This window comes from Rhinoderma darwinii, unplaced genomic scaffold (assembly GCF_050947455.1).
Source record: "Rhinoderma darwinii isolate aRhiDar2 unplaced genomic scaffold, aRhiDar2.hap1 Scaffold_1056, whole genome shotgun sequence".
Lineage (NCBI taxonomy): Eukaryota > Metazoa > Chordata > Amphibia > Anura > Rhinodermatidae > Rhinoderma > Rhinoderma darwinii.
This window is the reverse complement of record NW_027461941.1, coordinates 7,970-28,860: the sequence shown is the minus strand read 5'-3', so window position 1 is coordinate 28,860 and position 20,891 is coordinate 7,970. Positions and strand designations below refer to the sequence as shown.

The 20,891-nt window shown below is 47.2% G+C and overlaps 1 protein-coding gene across 1 annotated transcript; it reads left to right on the top strand.

Annotated features, from left to right (window-relative positions):
• The first annotated feature begins 476 nt into the window (after positions 1–476).
• LOC142698913 (uncharacterized) lies at positions 477–20,482 on the top strand. The gene is made up of 4 exons (XM_075847936.1): positions 477–578; positions 14,045–14,136; positions 14,241–14,346; positions 18,528–20,482. The coding sequence occupies exons 1-4, from the start codon at positions 491–493 to the stop codon at positions 19,538–19,540; spliced, it is 1,299 nt and encodes a 432-aa protein (XP_075704051.1). The 5' UTR covers positions 477–490; the 3' UTR covers positions 19,541–20,482.
• The last annotated feature ends 409 nt before the right edge of the window (positions 20,483–20,891 follow it).

Here is a 20,891-nt window from a genome sequence, read left to right as displayed (position 1 = left end):
ATCACACACACAGGAGACACACGTCCTGTACTATTATATCACACACACAGGAGACACATGTCCTGTACTATTATATCACACACACAGGAGACACATGTCCTGTACTATTATATCACACACACAGGAGACACACGTCCTGTACTATTATATCACACACACAGGAGACACACGTCCTGTACTATTATATCACATACACAGGAGACACATGTCCTGTACTATTATATCACATACACAGGAGACACACGTCCTGTACTATTATATCACACACAGGAGACACATGTCCTGTACTATTATATCACACACACAGGAGACATATGTCCGTACCTTTCTCCCGCGTTTATTTCTTCTGGTTTGTTATAAATGAAATAACGTCTTGTGTACAATGTCCCCCAGAATCATCAGGTAGACGGGTCAGAGGTCTCTCCATATCATCTGCGGGTTCTATATATTAATTATCTTCTGTTTATTTGAGTTTTCGTAGGAAGAAAACATGTTGAATATTAAAGTTGAAATTTTAGAAGAAACGTATGTAGGGGGTCATCAGCAGTATGAGGAGATTTCTACAGACATAAGCCAGGGTGAGTAATACCTGCAAAATACAAAGTGTATATGTTTATTCCCTTATATTTTACCGCTCCTTCCCCAGTTCTTATGTGTCTGACCGCTCCTTCCTTTTTTAAATCAAACAACTGTTTATTGAAAATACACAATATACATCTGTCATCTGCTATAACTCCACTTTCAACAGAGAAATAAAATTTACATTACACATATCATCTTTTCATATAAATTCGGTGTATATATTACATATTTCCCATATGGTTCTTTAATAACATCCCCCCCCCCCAACCTTAACTCCCTTCCACACCGCTTCCCCCCCTGCGCGTCCATGTCTCTATCCCTTGATATATCTCACTCCACTTTTATTGACCTCCCAATCCATAGTATTGTGCCCATTTACCCCATTGCTTATCATATTTATGAATCGCTCCACGTTTCATATAAATTCTTCGCCCCAAGGCCACCGTATAAGTAACATAACTCACTAGTTCAGACACCTCCGGGGGATCCCCCTGTAGCCAGTATTTAGCAATCAATTTTCTTGCGTGATATAGTACTTTTTTAATGGATAACAGTTCAGCCCTATCTTCTTCCACCCCTCCCATGCAGCCCAGCAGGTATATCTTAGGATCCAGTGGGAATTCCCTGCCATATATCCGAGACACCATTTCTTTAATCTCTCCCCAGTATCCGTGTAACCTCGGACAACTCCAGAACATGTGTTTCAGATCCGCCCCATCCAATAAACATCTTTGACATTCCATTGTAGATCTAAGCCGCATTTGCCAGAGCACCTTAGGTGTTCTATACACTCTGTGTAGGAGAAAAAGCTGCGACCTCCTATGCGCCACACTAAGGGAGAGGACTTTCGGTGACTCTAACATTTCCCCCCACTCGTCCTCTGTCAATGTTCCCACATCTCTTTCCCATTTTGCTTTAACTTCTGCCATCGGATCTCCTAGAAATTTGAGAAGCAGCGTGCCATATACTAGAGATATAAGCCCTTTTGTGTCTCTTGCCCCCAGTATCTGTTCCACCACTCCCATACTGGAACAACCCATATCCAGCACCCTTGCCTGTGCTTGTGCCGCATGCCGCAGTTGAAGGTATTGATAAAATAACCTATGGGGGAGGCCAAACTCTTCCCGAAGCTGTGAGAAAGGTTTAAAAATTCTCTCATCATATAGCTGACTCACCATTCGAACTCCATTTTGCTCCCACTCCTGAAATCCCTCCAGTGTGCTAAACTCCCCAAGGTATGGATTGTTCCAGATGGGCATGTAACTAGAGCACCCCGTAACTCCCAGTAAGGCCTTACATTCCCACCAAACCCTATGGAGCAATAACAAGGTAGGTTTTCCTCTCGCCTCCCTCTTCAATTTATGAGATTCCAAGGCCTCTAGCATACTCATGCGTTGCCCCAGGTTGAATAGCAGCTTCCCCCTGGAATCCCAATCCTCTCTATCTTTCCATCCTGCAAAGTGCTGCAACTGCGCCGCCAAGTAATATACCCACGCATTTGGGATAGCCAACCCGCCTTGCTCCTTTGGTAACTGCAATTTTTCCATTTTAATTAGAGGAATCCCCCTTTTCCACACCAAGTCCCTGAACAGGTTATGAATCCTCCTGAACCAATACTTAGGTAACCACATTGGAGCGTTGTGTATCACATAAAGGATTTGGGGCATTAAAATCATTTTAATTAAGTTCGCCCGTCCCAGTGCTGAGAGCGGTAACTTCAACCAAATTTTTGATCTATCTTGGATCTTTTCCAATAGGGGCTTCACATTTAGGGCAACAAAGTCCTGCACCTTTGCCGAAACTATAATCCCCAGGTACTTAAATTCCTTCACACAGGGTATATTCACCCCTCTCACTACCACCGGCAGACTCAAAGGGGTAAGCGGCAGTAGCACTGACTTACTCCAGTTGATTCTCAACCCCGAGAATTTACCAAAGCTTTCCAGCACATTCATAACTGCCGGCAACGACCGATCTAGTCCCCTTAAAAATAACAAAACATCATCCGCATATAAGGCTATACGTTCCTCTAAGTCCCCATACCGAAATCCTTCAATATCCGGATGCTGCCTCACAACATTCGCTAAGGGCTCAATTGCTAAAGCAAATAACAACGGGGATAACGGGCATCCCTGACGCGTCCCCCTTTCCAGAGCAAAGATCTCAGACATCCTTCCATTAGCTTGAATTCTTGCCATTGGCTGTTTGTATAACAGTCGTACCCAGGTAATAAAGTTGTTCCCAAACCCCATGCGTTTCATCACCGCCCACATATATCCCCACTCTACACTATCAAAAGCTTTGGCAGCATCTAGGGATAACACTGCTCTAGACCGAGCATCGTCAGTATCTGCCTGAATATTCAGGAACAGCCTTCTCAGATTAACTGCCGTAGATTTTGATGGCATAAACCCCGACTGGTCTGGGCCAACAATGGTGGTCACTACTTTCGTCAGCCTATTGGCAAGAATTTTTGCAAGAATTTTAACATCTGAGGTCAACAGTGAGATTGGCCGATAAGATTCAGGCATAGTCTTGTCTTTCCCCTCCTTAGGAATAACTACTATGGCAGCCTCAGACATTGACCGGGGCAGACACCCCCTCTCAAAACCATCCTGAAACACTGTCAATAACTCTGGCAAAAGTACATCACCGCAGGTTTTATACAGCTCCACTGGTATGCCATCTAACCCTGGTGCCTTTTCATTTGCCATTGAACTCACCGCTTGTTGTATTTCCTCCAGAGTTAGTGGTGCCTCCAGCCCCTCCCTATCTTCTGCCTTCAGCGTGGCCCACGTCATACCCTCTAAATAGTCTGCCAATAGCGCTCCCGTATAGTCAACTTTAGAGCTATATAGTTCAGTATAGTAAGATTTCAACACCTTCAGCACAGTTCCTGTGTCTTTAGCCACCCCCCCTTTCCCGTCCTGTAAGCAATGAACAAACGTACTATCTTGTGCAGGCCTAGCTATAGTGGCCAACAATCTACCTGTCATTTCCCCCTCCTCATAATATTTCTGTTGCAGAAAAAGTCGTTTATTAGCCGCCTGTTCCATCACATGTTCCCTCAATAGTTTCTGGGCATTCTTCCACTGAGCAAGCGTATCTGCCGTGCAATGTGTAACATGACTCTCTTTTGTTAGTGTTACCCTATTTGACAATTCCACACCCATTTGTTTAGTCCTATTCTTAATGGCCGTAATCTCTCGTATATATACCCCTCTAATATATGCCTTCATCGCATCCCACAAGACGTCGACAGGCACCGTGCCAGAATTAAATTCAAAATACTCCTGTAGACTCGAGGCTATTTTTTCCCCCCCTACCAATTGTATCCAGAACGGATTTAACCGATGCAGTCTAAGTCCTCCCTCCTGAGGACCGGTGTTGACTTTCATTAGCATTGGAGAGTGATCTGACAGTGATCGCGGTAAGTATTCCACCTCTTCAACACACACAACTCCCAGACTATTACTAAATATCAAATCCAACCTGGACAGTGATCCATATGTAGAAGAGACACAGGAATATTGCACAGTAGATGGCCATTTAGCTCGCCACACATCCGTAAACCCCCCCTCCGTCATATATTTTCCAAACGATGTCATCCCGGCTTCCATTCCCCAGGAATTTATCACGCGCCTTATCCATTATATTGTTAAAGTCCCCCATTAGTATAGTGGGGACCATCGGCCAGCCAGCCAATTTCTCGAACACTTCCCGTATGGGGACCACAGAGTATGGGGGAGGCACATACAGTATCACTATAATACATTCCCAGTTAAAAAGTTTACAATGTACCCCTACATATCTACCTTCCCGATCACTGAATGAGTCCAGGCAACTAAACGGTAGGCTCCGATGTACCAAAAGACTAACCCCTCTTGAGTACGTGGAATGAAAGGAGTGGAAACTGTGCCTAATCCAGGCTCTATGCGCCTGATGGGCCGTGTCTTTGGTCAGGTGAGTCTCTTGCAATCCCATCACCCCAGCAGACTGTCTTTTCAATGAATCAAAAATAGCCCTGCGTTTTGTAGCCTCCCCCATACCCCTGACATTCCAGGACATAAAATGTACCCTTCCCCCCATCTAATCAAGACTTGGATTTGACATTGGGATATACCATATAATACAACACACTTCTGAATACGGCACGCTTTAACCTCCCACCCCCCACCCCCCCCGCAACACATCCCCTTCCCCCCTGTTATATCCCTCAACTCCCCACCTTGCCATAAACTTACCCTCCTAAGAGGGCCAGGGCAGGCGAACAATTCGCCCTTATCAAGACATTTCAGCACCTTATTCACAGTGTATAAATACATGTAAAATATTCTATGCATTGTACTTCAGAAGCTCCGATTCTCCCGCCACCAGAATACAGTATACATATTATCTTCACATTTCAAGTAATCATATCACGGTCAACCTTCCAGTATTCCCCCCCCCTTCCTTCCCTATTTCTAAAATAAAAGGATTTCAACTCCTCTCCAATAATTCAGCGTTTCAACGTACACCCGCATTTCTTTCTCCTCTCCCCCCATCAGCAACAGTCCCATCAGGAACCTTCAGGTGCGCACAGCAACTTCTTCCCTCTCCTGACGAAGACGATCCTCATGGCTGTCCAGCCATCTGAGCACATCCTTTGGGTTTTCAAAAAATTGGACAGTCCCCAGTGCCACCACCCGCAGCTTCGCTGGATATAACATGGAGTATTGGACTCGAAGATTCCTCAGCCGTTTTTTAATATCTAGGAACTGCAGTCGCCGCTTCTGTATCTCAGCTGAGAAATCTGGATAAAAGGAGATTTTCGCCCCGTTCACACTAATATCTTGGCGTTCCCGGGCTTTCCTAAGAATCAGATCTCGGTCTTTGTAATGAAGCAATTTCACCAAAACTGGCCTGGGCGGTCTTCCAGGTGGGCCAGGTCGAGTGGGAACTCTATGTGCTCTTTCCACTGCAAACAATGGCGTCAAGGATTCTTTGCCAAACACTTCTAGCAACCATTTTTCAAAATAAGAATCTGGATGGGCCCCTTCCACTTTCTCCGGGATCCCCACCATCCTCACATTATTTCGGCGCAAACGATTCTCCAAGTCGTCTGTTTTGGACAAGAGGTAATTTACATCCACCGCCGTTGCATTCACATCTCTCCGCATGGGCAGCATTCTGTCTTCCAGCTCACTGACCCGACCCTCCACCGCCGTTGTACGTTCAGACACTTTCTGCAGGTCATGTCGTATAATAGAAATGTCCTCTTTGATCCCCCCCACCTGGCAGGTAAGCTTGGCTAGAGTAGAATTGCACTGGCTTACCGCCAAAAAAACGTCTGCCAAGGTGGGTCCAGGCACTGCCTTGTCATGTATGCATCCTTCCGATCCGTCCGCATGGCCATCCGACACCCCTTCTCCATTTTCCTCCTCATCCGACTCCATCTGCGTCCTCAGTGGCTCAAACCGGGACCCGGAGCCTGAACCCTCCGCCATCCTCTCCCTACTGCTCATCTGCCCTCTGATTACAGCAGGCTTCGTAGGTGTGTGTCGGGCAAAGCGCTCTAACCTCGCTGCTGCCGCCCCTTTCACATCTCTGCGCTCCGTGAAGGAGCCCGCGTCGGCGCCATCTTGCTTCTTCAGGTCCTCGTCCTCTGCCGCCTTTGACTTCCGAGATCGGGTCATTATGAATGTCGGTTTTGTTCCGAAATATCGTCCCCGGATTCTCCACCACTTCTCCTCTCGTGTTAAGTGGTTCACCGTGCAAATTAACAACTGCAGGATATAGTTTAAGGATAATGGCAGCGGGAGCTCCGGATCCTGCTTCTTCTCACATGCGCTGCTAGGCCACGCCCCCCTGACCACTCCTTCCTTAGTTGTTATGTCTCTGACCTCTCCTTCCCCAGTTCTTATGTCTCTGACCTCTCCTTCCCCAGTTCTTATGTGTCTGACCTTTCCTTCCCCAGTGTTTGTGTCTGACCTCTCCTTCCCCAGTTGTTGTCTGACCTCTCCTTCCCCAGTTCTTCTGTCTCTGACCTCTCCTTCCCCAGTTCTTCTGTCTCTGACCTCTCCTTCCCCAGTTCTTATGTGTCTGACCTCTCCTTCCCCAGTTGTTGTCTGACCTGTCCTTCCCCAGTTCTTATGTGTCTGACCTCTCCTTCCCCAGTGTTTGTGTCTGACCTCTCCTTCCCCAGTTGTTGTCTGACCTCTCCTTCCCCAGTTCTTCTGTCTCTCTCCTCTCCTTCCCCAGTTCTTCTGTCTCTGACCTCTCCTTCCTCAGTTCTTCTGTCTCTGACCTCTCCTTCCCCAGTTCTTATGTGTCTGACCTCTCCTTCCCCAGCTCTTCTGTATCTGACCTCTCCTTCCCCAGTTCTTCTGTCTCTGACCTCTCCTTCCCCAGTTCTTATGTGTCTGCCCGCTCCTTCCCCTGTTCTTATGTGTCTGACCTCTCCTTCCCCAGTGTTTGTGTCTGACCTCTCCTTCCCCAGTTGTTGTCTGACCTCTCCTTCCCCTGTTCTTCTGTGTCTGACCGCTCCTTCCACAGTTCTTCTGTTTCTGACCTCTCCTTCCCCAGTTCTTATGTCTCTGACCGCTCCTTCCCCGGTTCTTATGTCTCTGACCGCTCCTTCCCCGTTTCTTATGTCTCTGACCGCTCCTTCCCCGTTTCTTATGTCTCTGACCGCTCCTTCCCCGGTTCTTCTGTCTCTGACCTCTCCATTCCCAGTTGTTATGTGTATGACCGTTCCTTCCCCAGTTCTTCTGTCTCTGACCTCTCCTTCCCCAGTTCTTCTGTCTCTGACCTCTCCTTCCTCAGTTCTTCTGTCTCTGACCTCTCCTTCCTCAGTTCTTCTGTCTCTGACCTCTCCTTCCCCAGTTCTTATGTGTCTGACCTCTCCTTCCCCAGTTCTTCTGTCTCTGACCTCTCCTTCCCCAGTTCTTCTGTCTCTGACCTCTCCTTCCCCAGTTCTTATGTGTCTGACCGCTCCGTCCCCTGTTCTTATGTGTCTGACCGCTCCTTCCCCTGTTCTTCTGTCTCTGACCTCTCCTTCCCCAGTTCTTATGTGTCTGACCTCTCCTTCCCCTGTTCTTATGTCTCTGACCTCTCCTTCCTCAGTTCTTCTGTCTCTACGTCTCCTTCCCCAGTTCTTCTGTCTCTGACCTGTCCTTCCCCAGTTTTTCTGTCTCTGACCTCTCCTTCCCCAGTTCTTCTGTCTCTGACCTCTCCTTCCCCAGTTCTTATGTGTCTGACCTCTCCTTCCCCAGTTCTTATGTGTCTGACCTCTCCTTCCCCAGTGTTTGTGTCTGACCTCTCCTTCCCCAGTTGTTGTCTGACCTCTCCTTCCCCAGTTCTTCTGTCTCTGACCTCTCCTTCCCCAGTTCTTCTGTCCCTGACCTCTCCTTCCTCAGTAGTTGTGTCTGACCTCTCCTTCCTCAGTAGTTGCCTGACCTCTCCTTCCCCAGCTCTTATGTCTCTGACCGCTCCTTCCCCAGTTCTTATGTCTCTGACCGCTCCTTCCCCAGTTCTTATGTCTGACTGCTCCTTCCCCAGTTCTTCTGTCTCTGACCTCTCCTTCCCCAGTTCTTCTGTCTCTGACCTCTCCTTCCCCAGTTCTTATATGTCTGACCTCTCCTTCTCCTGTACTTATGTATCTGACCTCTCCTTCCCCTGTTCTTCTGTCTCTGACCTCTACTTCCCCAGTTCCTCTGTCTCTGACCGCTCCTTCCCCGGTTCTTATGTCTCTGACCGCTCCTTCCCCGGTTCTTATGTCTCTGACCGCTCCTTCCCCGGTTCTTATGTCTCTGACCGCTCCTTCCCCGATTCTTATGTCTCTGACCGCTCCTTCCCCGGTTCTTATGTCTCTGACCGCTCCTTCCCCGGTTCTTATGTCTCTGACTGCTCCTTCCCCGGTTCTTCTGTCTCTGACCTCTCCATTCCCAGTTGTTATGTTTATGACCGCTCCTTCCCCAGTTCTTCTGTCTCTGACCGCTCCTTCCCCGGTTCTTCTGTCTCTGACCTCTCTATTCCCAGTTCTTATGTGTCTGACCACTCCTTCCCCAGTTCTTATGTGTCTGACCGCTCCTTCCCCAGTTCTTATGTGTCTGAGCTCTCCTTCCACTCTTCTTATATGTCTGACCTCTCCTTCCCCAGTTCTTATGTGTCTGCCCGCCCCTTCCCCTGTTCTTATGTGTCTGACCTCTCCTTCCCCAGTGTTTGTGTCTGACCTCTCCTTCCCCAGTTGTTGTCTGACCTCTCCTTCCCCTGTTCTTCTGTGTCTGACCGCTCCTTCCACAGTTCTTCTGTGTCTGACCTCTCCTTCCCCCGATTCTTATGTCTCTGACCGCTCCTTCCCCGGTTCTTATGTCTCTGACCGCTCCTTCCCCGGTTCTTATGTCTCTGACTGCTCCTTCCCCGGTTCTTCTGTCTCTGACCTCTCCATTCCCAGTTGTTATGTTTATGACCGCTCCTTCCCCAGTTCTTCTGTCTCTGACCGCTCCTTCCCCGGTTCTTCTGTCTCTGACCTCTCTATTCCCAGTTCTTATGTGTCTGACCACTCCTTCCCCAGTTCTTATGTGTCTGACCGCTCCTTCCCCAGTTCTTATGTGTCTGAGCTCTCCTTCCACTCTTCTTATATGTCTGACCTCTCCTTCCCCAGTTCTTATGTGTCTGCCCGCCCCTTCCCCTGTTCTTATGTGTCTGACCTCTCCTTCCCCAGTGTTTGTGTCTGACCTCTCCTTCCCCAGTTGTTGTCTGACCTCTCCTTCCCCTGTTCTTCTGTGTCTGACCGCTCCTTCCACAGTTCTTCTGTGTCTGACCTCTCCTTCCCCCGTTCTTATGTCTCTGACCGCTCCTTCCCCGTTTCTTATGTCTCTGACCGCTCCTTCCCCGTTTCTTATGTCTCTGACTGCTCCTTCCCCGGTTCTTCTGTCTCTGACCTCTCCATTCCCAGTTGTTATGTGTATGACCGTTCCTTCCCCAGTTCTTCTGTCTCTAACCTCTCCTTCCCCAGTTCTTCTGTCTCTGACTTCTCCTTCCTCAGTTCTTCTGTCTCTGACCTCTCCTTCCTCAGTTCTTCTGTCTCTGACCTCTCCTTCCCCAGTTCTTATGTGTCTGACCTCTCCTTCCCCAGTTCTTCTGTCTCTGACCTCTCCTTCCCCAGTTCTTCTGTCTCTGACCTCTCCTTCCCCAGTTCTTCTGTCTCTGACCTCTCCTTCCCCAGTTCTTATGTGTCTGACCGCTCCTTCCCCTGTTCTTATGTGTCTGACCTCTCCTTCCCCAGTGTTTGTGTCTGACCTCTCCTTCCCCAGTTGTTGTCTGACCTCTCCTTCCCCTGTTCTTCTGTGTCTGACCGCTCCTTCCACAGTTCTTCTGTGTCTGACCTCTCCTTCCCCAGTTCTTATGTCTCTGACCGCTCCTTCCCCGGTTCTTATGTCTCTGACCGCTCCTTCCCCGGTTCTTATGTCTCTGACTGCTCCTTCCCCGGTTCTTCTGTCTCTGACCTCTCCATTCCCAGTTGTTATGTTTATGACCGCTCCTTCCCCAGTTCTTCTGTCTTTGGCCTCTCCTTCCCCAGTTCTTCTGTCTCTGACCTCTCCTTCCCCGGTTCTTCTGTCTCTGACCTCTCTATTCCCAGTTCTTATGTGTCTGACCACTCCTTCCCCAGTTCTTATGTGTCTGACCGCTCCTTCCCCAGTTCTTATGTGTCTGAGCACTCCTTCCACTCTTCTTATATGTCTGACCTCTCCTTCCCCAGTTCTTATGTGTCTGCCCGCTCCTTCCCCTGTTCTTATGTGTCTGACCTCTCCTTCCCCAGTGTTTGTGTCTGACCTCTCCTTCCCCAGTTGTTGTCTGACCTCTCCTTCCCCTGTTCTTCTGTGTCTGACCGCTCCTTCCACAGTTCTTCTGTGTCTGACCTCTCCTTCCCCAGTTCTTATGTCTCTGACCGCTCCTTCCCCGGTTCTTATGTCTCTGACCGCTCCTTCCCCGGTTCTTATGTCTCTGACTGCTCCTTCCCCGGTTCTTCTGTCTCTGACCTCTCCATTCCCAGTTGTTATGTTTATGACCGCTCCTTCCCCAGTTCTTCTGTCTTTGGCCTCTCCTTCCCCAGTTCTTCTGTCTCTGACCTCTCCTTCCCCGGTTCTTCTGTCTCTGACCTCTCTATTCCCAGTTCTTATGTGTCTGACCACTCCTTCCCCAGTTCTTATGTGTCTGACCGCTCCTTCCCCAGTTCTTATGTGTCTGAGCTCTCCTTCCACTCTTCTTATATGTCTGACCTCTCCTTCCCCAGTTCTTATGTGTCTGCCCGCTCCTTCCCCTGTTCTTATGTGTCTGACCTCTCCTTCCCCAGTGTTTGTGTCTGACCTCTCCTTCCCCAGTTGTTGTCTGACCTCTCCTTCCCCTGTTCTTCTGTGTCTGACCGCTCCTTCCACAGTTCTTCTGTGTCTGACCTCTCCTTCCCCAGTTCTTATGTCTCTGACCGCTCCTTCCCCGGTTCTTATGTCTCTGACCGCTCCTTCCCCGGTTCTTCTGTCTCTGACCTCTCCATTCCCAGTTGTTATGTGTATGACCGTTCCTTCCCCAGTTCTTCTGTCTCTAACCTCTCCTTCCCCAGTTCTTATGTGTCTGACCTCTCCTTCCCCAGTTCTTCTGTCTCTGACCTCTCCTTCCCCAGTTCTTCTGTCTCTGACCTCTCCTTCCCCAGTTCTTCTGTCTCTGACCTCTCCTTCCCCAGTTCTTATGTGTCTGCCTGCTCCTTCCCCTGTTCTTATGTGTCTGACCTCTCCTTCCCCAGTGTTTGTGTCTGACCTCTCCTTCCCCAGTGTTTGTGTCTGACCTCTCCTTCCCCAGTTGTTGCCTGACCTCTCCTTCCCCTGTTCTTCTGTGTCTGACCGCTCCTTCCCCAGTTCTTATGTCTCTGACCGCTCCTTCCCCGGTTCTTATGTCTCTGACCGCTCCTTCCCCGTTTCTTATGTCTCTGACCACTCCTTCCCCGTTTCTTATGTCTCTGACCGCTCCTTCCCCGGTTCTTCTGTCTCTGACCTCTCCATTCCCAGTTGTTATGTGTATGACCGTTCCTTCCCCAGTTCTTCTGTCTCTGACCTCTCCTTCCCCAGTTCTTCTGTCTCTGACCTCTCCTTCCTCAGTTCTTCTGTCTCTGACCTCTCCTTCCTCAGTTCTTCTGTCTCTGACCTCTCCTTCCCCAGTTCTTATGTCTTTGACCTCTCCTTCCCAAGTTCTTATGTGTCTGACCGCTCCTTCCCCTGTTCTTATGTGTCTGACCGCTCCTTCCCCTGTTCTTATGTTTCTGACCTCTCCTTCCCCTGTTCTTATGTGTCTGACCACTCCTTCCCCAGTTCTTATGTGTCTGACCTCTCCTTCCCCAGTTCTTATGTGTCTGACCGCTCCTTCCACAGTTCTTCTGTGTCTGACCTCTCCTTCCCCAGTTCTTATGTCTCTGACCTCTCCTTCCCCTGTTCTTATGTGTCTGACCTCTCCTTCCCCAGTTCTTCTGTCTCTGACCTGTCCTTCCCCAGTTCTTATGTGTCTGACCTCTCCTTCCCCAGTTCTTATGTGTCTGACCTCTCCTTCCCCAGTTCTTCGGTCTTTGGCCTCTCCTTCCCCAGTTCTTCTGTCTTTGGCCTCTCCTTCCCCAGTTCTTCTGTCACTGACCCCTCCTTCCCCAGCTCTTCTGTCTCTGACCTCTTCTTCCCCAGTTCTTATGTGTCTCACCTCTCTTTCCTCAGTAGTTGTGTCTGACCTCTCCTTCCTCAGTAGTTGTGTCTGACCTCTCTTTCCTCAGTAGTTGTGTCTGACCTCTCCTTCTTCAGTAGTTGTGTCTGACCTCTCCTTCCTCAGTAGTTGTGTCTGACCTCTTCTTCCTCAGTAGTTGTGTCTGACCTCTCCTTCCTCAGTAGTTGTGTCTGACCTCTCCTTCCTCAGTAGTTGTGTCTGACCTCTCCTTCCTCAGTAGTTGTGTCTGACCTCTCCTTCCTCAGTAGTTGTCTGACTTCTCCTTCCCCAGCTCTTATGTCTCTGACCGCTCCTTCCCCAGTTCTTATGTCTCTGACCGCTCCTTCCCCAGTTCTTATGTCTGACCGCTCCTTCCCCAGTTCTTATGTCTCTTACCGCTCCTTCCCAATTTCTTCTGTCTTTGACATCTTCTTCCCCAGTTCTTATGTCTCTGACCTCTCCTTCCCCAGTTCTTCTGTCTCTGACCTCTCCTTCCCCAGTTCTTCTGTCTCTGACCTCTCCTTCCCCAGTTCTTATGTGTCTGACCTCTCCTTACAGTGTTCTTATGTGTCTGACCTCTCCTTCCCCAGTTCTTCTGTCTCTGACCTCTCCTTCCCCAGTTCTTATATGTCTGACCTCTCCTTCTCCTGTACTTATGTATCTGACCTCTCCTTCCCCTGTTCTTCTGTCTCTGACCTCTACTTCCCCAGTTCCCCTGTCTCTGACCGCTCCTTCCCCGGTTCTTATGTCTCTGACCGCTCCTTCCCCGGTTCTTATGTCTCTGACCGCTCCTTCCCCGGTTCTTATGTCTCTGACCGCTCCTTCCCCGGTTCTTATGTCTCTGACCGCTCCTTCCCCGGTTCTTATGTCTCTGACCGCTCCTTCCCCGGTTCTTCTGTCTCTGACCTCTCCATTCCCAGTTGTTATGTGTATGACCGCTCCTTCCCCAGTTCTTATGTGTCTGACCGCTCCTTCCCCAGTTCTTATGTGTCTGAGCTCTCCTTCCACTCTTCTTATATGTCTGACCTCTCCTTCCCCAGTTCTTATGTGTCTGACCGCTCCTTCCACGGTTATTCTGTGTCTGACCGCTCCTTCCCCTGTTCTTATGTGTCTGACCGCTCCTTCCCCAGTTCTTATGTGTCTGACCTCTCCTTCCCCAGTTCTTATGTGTCTGACCTCTCCTTCCCTAGTTCTTATGTGTCTGACCTCTCCTTCCGCAGTTCTTATGTGTCTGACCTCTCCTTCCCCAGTGTTTATGTGTCTGACCTCTCCTTCCCCTGTACTTTTGTGTCTGACCTCTCCTTCCCCTGTTCTTATGTGTCTGACCTCTCCTTCCCCAGTTCTTATGTGTCTGACCTCTCCTTCCCTAGTTCTTATGTGTCTGACCTCTCCTTCCCCAGTTCTTATGTGTCTGACCTCTCCTTCCCCAGTGTTTATGTGTCTGACCTTTCCTACCCCAGTTCTTATGTGTCTGACCTCTCCTTCCCCAGCTCTTCTGTGTCTCACCGCTCCCTTATAGCAAAAAGCAAAACTGCTTAATTTACAGCAAAGTATTTTTTCATTTTACTCTGTTTCTCTTTCCAATTTTGGTCTTCTCATATTATGCCCACAGAAAGATAAAGCTTCAGTCTAGTCAATTTCAAGTAAAAATTTCAGCTTGACTTAGTCTTCTGGTAGGAATCTGGCTATGGATAATGTATTCACTCTTGGCATATATATATATATATATATACATTTACCACAGATGGGTCCAGTAAGAGCAGTACATTGAAGGGATGTCCCAGTCGTCTGGATTCCCGGGATGGTCCAGGGGAAAGTCTTCTACAGAATGATCAGGTAATAGAGCAGAGGTGTTGCCAACTACTAGAGCGAATCATATGTTAGAAATCTGAATGATATTTTTAGCGTTTTGAGGTTATATTTTCTTTTTGTCTATTTAGAGGGAAGAACTAATTATTATTAAGGTAGAAGATGTTGAGGCAGAAGAGATGTTCATGAGCGCCCGACATCGGGGTAAGAAGGAAATTTCTACAGACGTCATCCCAGGTGATTTCATCTTATTTATTTCTGTGCTGTCGACCCAACTCCCGGCCCTTTGTGAATGTTGTGTCTCTGGAATATTTTATCATCTTTGCTATAAAACAGAAATAATAAATAATGTGTAAATATCGATCTTCAGAAATCAAGTACTTAATTTAGTCCATGAGACTTTGGTGAAAACGCGGCAGTGCAGGGCAAGATAGAGGACATAGGTTCTGACTTCAAACGTATTCTTGGATATTTTTATTTTTATGTTTTTTTACCTTAGGGTTTGCTTTATGTTTAGATACATACACCGATCAGACATAATATTAAAACCACTGACAGGTGAAATGAATAACATTGATCATCTGGTGACATGGGGGGGGGATATATTCGGCAGCAATTGATCAGTCAGTTCTTGAAGTTGATGTGTTGGAAGCAGGAAATATGGAAAGTACATAAGCGACTTTGACGAGGGGCAAATTGTGACGACTGGGTCAGATCACCTCCCAAACGACAGGTCTTGTGGGGCGTATGCAGTGGTCACTACCTACCAAAGAAGGTCCAAGGAAGGACAACTAGCGACAGGGTCATGGGCGCCCCAAGGCTCATTGATGCACATGACGAGGGAAGGCTAGCCCATCTGGTCCGAACCCACAGAGGAGCTACTGTAGCGGAATTTGCAGAAAAAGTTATTGCTGGCTATGATAGAAAGGTGTCAGGACACGCAGAACATCGTACCTACGTAGCCACAGAACGGTCATAGTGCCCATACTGGGCCCTGTCCACTGCCAATAGCACCCACAATGGGCACGTGAGTATCAGAACTGGACCCATGGGATACATACCCTTGTGCACCTTTATACTATAGCCAAGCACTAGTGTAATAAGACTAAAGCATCTCATGTACAATTTTATGTTTCACACATAGCTCCCCCCTAACATACGTGCCCTAATAAGCGTTGACCGCTTTTAAGACGAGACAAAACTACTAGGTCCATACACACGCACACTGCAGCCGTTGCTGTGGGACACTAGTATTGCGGCATGCGCTGTATGACACCTAGTATACTCTATCCACTATTTGTCTCAGACACTAAGGGGAAAATTTATTAAGCGGTTTATTCTAGTTTTCTGGCATAACAATCTTACAGATTTTGGCGCACGCAATAGTTGTGCTAAAAGTTGCGACTTTTTACTGTTCTTGCTACTTCCCAAAAGTGACGATAAAAGGGGTTGGGGCTTAGTTAATGAATCTGGGGCCTCTGCCGGAGCGACAAATTTATTATACTTTGTGGTAGAAAACTGGCGTAAATGACAGCAGAAATCTACAGCAGCTTTAGCTACACCAGTCTGTGGGGAGTAGCAGGGCCCATTTCTTGCCCCCCCCCCCTACATCACCACTCTTCTCTTCTTCACCGGGTCCCCTCCGGCTCCCTCTTTATGTGGCGGCTCATTCCAGCTACTGACGCCGGGCAGCATCAGTACCTATCTGACGACGCAGCACTGATGACGTTGAAAGCTGCGCGGCATCGGTACATCACAGGATAAGCCATCAGTACATGATCGGTGGCGGTCCGACACCCGGACCCCGCGCCGATCAGCTGTTCCTACTGCTTCCGGCACCGGATATTATGCAGGGGTCAGTGCCGGAAGCAGAAGGCCCCGACCACTGTAAAGCGGCAATGCTACAACATTGCTCCTATTCAAGTAAATGCTGTAACTCAGCACGGCCGCTATACAGTGGTCGGAGCCTTCTGCTTCCGGCACCGACCCCTGCATAACATCCGGTGCTGGAATCAGTAGGAACAGCTGATCGGTGCGGGGTCCGTGTGTCGGACCCCAACCAATCATGTACGGATATCCTGTGAATTCGTCATCAGTATGAAAAGCCGCCCCGTGCCCGGACAACCCTTTAATGTAGTTGTGTACTTGGTGTGTAAGTTAGAGACTACTGTCTGCACATTAGACCGATCTGACAGCCTAAATAATTACAATGGCCGAGCCACGGCTTCTAGTTTTGCCTTAGAAGGGGGTGAGCAACTGATTTTGGAGGAAGCAATATCTTCACTTATATAGTGGTTAACCTGGGAAGATTCAAGAAACGGGAGCATTGTAAACTCTGGGGTGTGAGATGGCAAACAGGTTTGTTGCTCGACATCAATGCGTCTTTCGACTAAAGGGTAACAAAGGCATCGGCAAGTCTCTGCCAGGGCTAAAGCGCAGGGGCAAGTTATAGCGTAGATGGGTGTTTGAAGTTTGGGCTGAATTGGTGGGACCTGCGCACCTCGCCCGGGGCTTATGTGGACAGTGGGAGGATTCGGAGCAATTCATGCCATGGGGGTGCCTGTGCAGCTGTCGGATCTGGTGCAGTTAGATTAAATGGAGCAGTAAGGCAGAATCCAATGGAGGGGCCCCACTAGTGGATAGGCGATATATCTTTTTCGTGGGATAAATATTTGCATTGTTGAGACTTTTTCAAATTGGTTTTACATGTATCTTTGATTATTTCCTAGAAAATGTATTATCTAATGCTAAAATGGTGTATTGGAAGCAAAGCAATACTTCTTACAAAAATTTACATCCGTATTAAAATACCGATGGCCAATATGACTCTGTCGTTCACATCTTGGGTGGGTCAGAAAAATACATTAAAAATCTATATCTTGCCCAAAATCCTCTATTTATTACACACGTTTCCCATTGCTCTGCCAAAACTGTTCAAAGTTTGTTATCCCGTAATATACACGTATTACAGGGCGAATCACATCTCTCGCTGGCTAGACTTGATTTCATCATCTCCTACCCCTATACACGTAGAGACTGGAAATTCGCTTCTGGGTTTAAAAGCCAGTAACTTTTTGTGGTCTTCTGGCATAGCTCTTAGGAAGGGCGTAATCGGCATGATCACTTGGGGCACAATCAGAGTCTATCGAGACCTTATTGCCTCTTTTTTCAAACAGCAATTTACAGTTGCCTTTGATGCCAAAAGGAGTTATCCCCTCCTGGCTAAATATCCGTGCGGTGGATGTTGTTGCTCCTTTGGACTAGCCTTTTTGATTCCCCCCTTAAAAGACATCTGCCCACAGGATCCTGATTTAGATATTTGTTCTTTGAGAACCCATATGCCCCATGCCGACAGAGTGCCGACAGTGATCCGTGGAAAGAAAGGACATGTCCTATCTTTCGTCAGGATCGGAGAATCGGGTCAGTTTTCACGGACCCGATTCATCCGCTAAAGTGAATGGGTCCGTGAAGACTATCAGGTGCCACTCGGATGCCGTTAAAAACGGCCCATGTGGCACATCGGTCATGTGCAACTGGCATAAGTGATATTGCAGACACAACCTTCTTACATAACCCGTCCTTTAGACAGACATGCAGACCGTTTTTCAGGCGGATTTCTCATCCCCTTGAACTTGACTTGAATTGGGTGGAGAAACTTCTCAGAGACACTTCACCTAAAGTCCGTGTCTAACATCTACTCATTACTGCTCCTACATGGTTACACCTCGAGACCGTACTTTATACGACGGGAATGGGAATTTGATAGGCAATTCTCAGACGTGGAACTGAAAACTATTATGTCTAACTCCCAAGGTTTCTCCCGCTGCGTAAGAATTCAGGAGAGTTCCTTTAAATGATTTACCTGCTGGTACAGGACACCTGCATTCTTGCACAAGATCAACCTATGCTGGAAATGCTCATCTGATCCTGGCACGTTGTCCCACGTTTGGTTGACTTAATCTAAGATTGTACCCTGTCACACTGTCTGATCACTTGGCTGTTACAAGCGGCTAAGACACTTATCCCGTTACACTGGAGAGTCCCTGAACCCCCCTCCATACAGCAATGGCGAGAAAAAGTTCATCAATTGTTCCGGTTTGAGGAACTCTGCGGGTGGGAACAGAATAGTAGGCAGATTCATCCGTACATGGGATCGCCGGATTACACACACAACACCTCAACACACATCTACCTCTTCCAATATAGCGAGTTAATCGGGAGACTATTTCTTTTTTTTAGTACACATCTGGCTTGGCGAGGTGATTGACCCCCCCAACCTTTGTACTTGACGTTACTCATTGTTTCATTGCCTGTATGTTTTTGAAAAATTCAATAAAAACTCATTTGAAAAAGAAAAATAATTTACCAACTATTTCATTTTAAATGTTTTGGATTTTTTTTTTTAATATTTCCAACAGGCGTACAAGAAAGTGGACGTTACCCTCAGCAACTTGTACAGGTTTCTCAATTAGAAAATCTAAGCACACCACAATGTACAGATGGACCGTCTGATCTGTCCAAACCCGATAACGTAATTATAATGCACGGCACAGTTAAGAGGGCTGGCAAAGTATTTCCATGTTGCAAATGTGGAAAAAATTTCAATCAAAAATCTGATTTTCTTAAACACCATAGAATCCACACAGGGGAGAAGCCATTTTCCTGCGTGGAGTGTGGGAAATGTTTTACCCTTAAATCGACCCTGGTTATCCATCAAAAAATGCACACGGGGGAAAGGCCGTTTTACTGTTCTGAGTGTGGAAAATGTTTCACTCAGAAATCAGATCTTCTCAAACACCTGAGGATTCACACGGGTGAAAAGCCTTTTTTTTGTTCCGACTGTGGGAAATGTTTCCCCCAGAAAGCTAAACTTATTCGACATCAGCGAACTCACACGGGGGAGAAGCCATTTCCTTGCCCTGTTTGCGGGAAATGTTTTACAATAAAATCTAATCTGGTTGCTCACCGGATTGTCCACACGGGGGAGAAGCCATATCCGTGCTCAAAGTGCGAGAAATGTTTTACCCATAAATCAAACCTTATTAACCACCAGAGGATTCACACAGGGGAGCAGCCATTTTCCTGTGCAGAATGTGGGAAACATTTCACTCAAAAGTCCGGTCTTTTCAAACATCAGAGAATCCACACAGGAGAAAAGCCTTTTTCTTGCTCTAGATGTGGGAAATGCTTTACCCATAAATCAAATCTCATTCACCACCAGAAGATCCACACGGAGGAACAGCCGTTTTCCTGCTCGGAATGTGGGAAAAGCTTTACGCGGAAGGAATTTCTCACTAAACACTTGAGAATACACACTGGGGAGAAACCATTTCCATGCTCAGAATGCGGAAGAAGTTTTACCCAGAAGTCAAATCTCATGAAACACCAGAAAACTCATACTCAATCTACAGGCGAAAGAGTCTTCCTATAGTTCTAAAAAAAAAGACCGAATCTGCCTGTTAATACACTTGTTAATGAACTATTCTTCACTTTCTTTCCGTTTTCAGTAAATTATTGGTTTGTGGACTTTTTTTTTTAGATTTTGTTTCTTGTGTAATATTTAAACACATGGACAAGTTAGAAAATGTTTGGTAAAATTTAAAAAAACAAAAATATTCCAGTTAGATACAAAAATTCTCACACCATATTTTTCTCCATAGGGGGCAGTCTTGTAGTAGTTAAACTCGTTGGGAGATAACGGTTATATCATAGGTTGTTGACTGCAGGCTGTCATATGCTGGTAGTTGTGGTTTATAAACATCATATAGGGGAATATTATACTCGAGACAACCTCTATGTGCCGGAACGGTATGGTCACCATGTTACACTACACGCATGGTTGGCTGCCCCGGGCAAAGTCACCTGATTAGACAACCCCTTTAAAGCAGCGTTCACTCAGAATAGGGCAACACTGGAAACAGAATGAAGCTTCTCCCAGGATAGGGCCTCCGATATATGGGCATGTTTTGATGAAAATTTTATCTGTGTATTTTTAAACTCAATATAGAGTCAAAATTATTTCATTGAAAAAATTAAAACCTCTGTATTTTTTGTGCCCATAATCGGTCATTTTTATTCGTGGAATCAAAAACAGTTCTATAGAGACAGTATACTCTAATACACGTATATTATATATGTATTTTTGCTCATATTTGGATCGACATTTTGATTTGCTCCTATAAAAGATTTCTTAATAGAATATAAAATATGCGCTCCATACCGCGACATTGTGGGAAAGCCATTACAAAAATGATTTTTTTTTTTTTCTGTTTTAATGTATTTCTACAATGAAATTGGTGACCAGAGACGCTCTTTAAAGGAAAACTCTTTGTGGTAGATTTTGCCGTTTCTTTGTTCTGTACGTTTTAATAAAGTGTAGTACGCAAGCGGTGTTGGTTGTGAATATATTCCCATATCCAAAGAGCCTTTTGTTTGTTACTGTGTATTGTGATCGAAATCTCCATAACTCTTTTGTGATACTTTAACCCCTTGACATATCAGGACGGCACTGTACCTCCCGGTGCGGGGGTTGAAGTATGGAGCGGACTCACGGGCTGAACCCGCTGCATATGCTGTAGTTGTCAGCTGACACCTTGCACTAACGGCCTGGAACAGAGAAAACTCTGACCCTAGCCGTTTAACCACTTATAGGCATATAAGCCGTTAGAAAAAGAAGGCGGCACCTACCAACAGCCCATCGGTCCCCTGCGACGCGATTGCAGGGCACCGATGGTTGTCATGGCAGCCCAGGGGTCTAATAATGGCCCCTGGTCTGCCTTCTT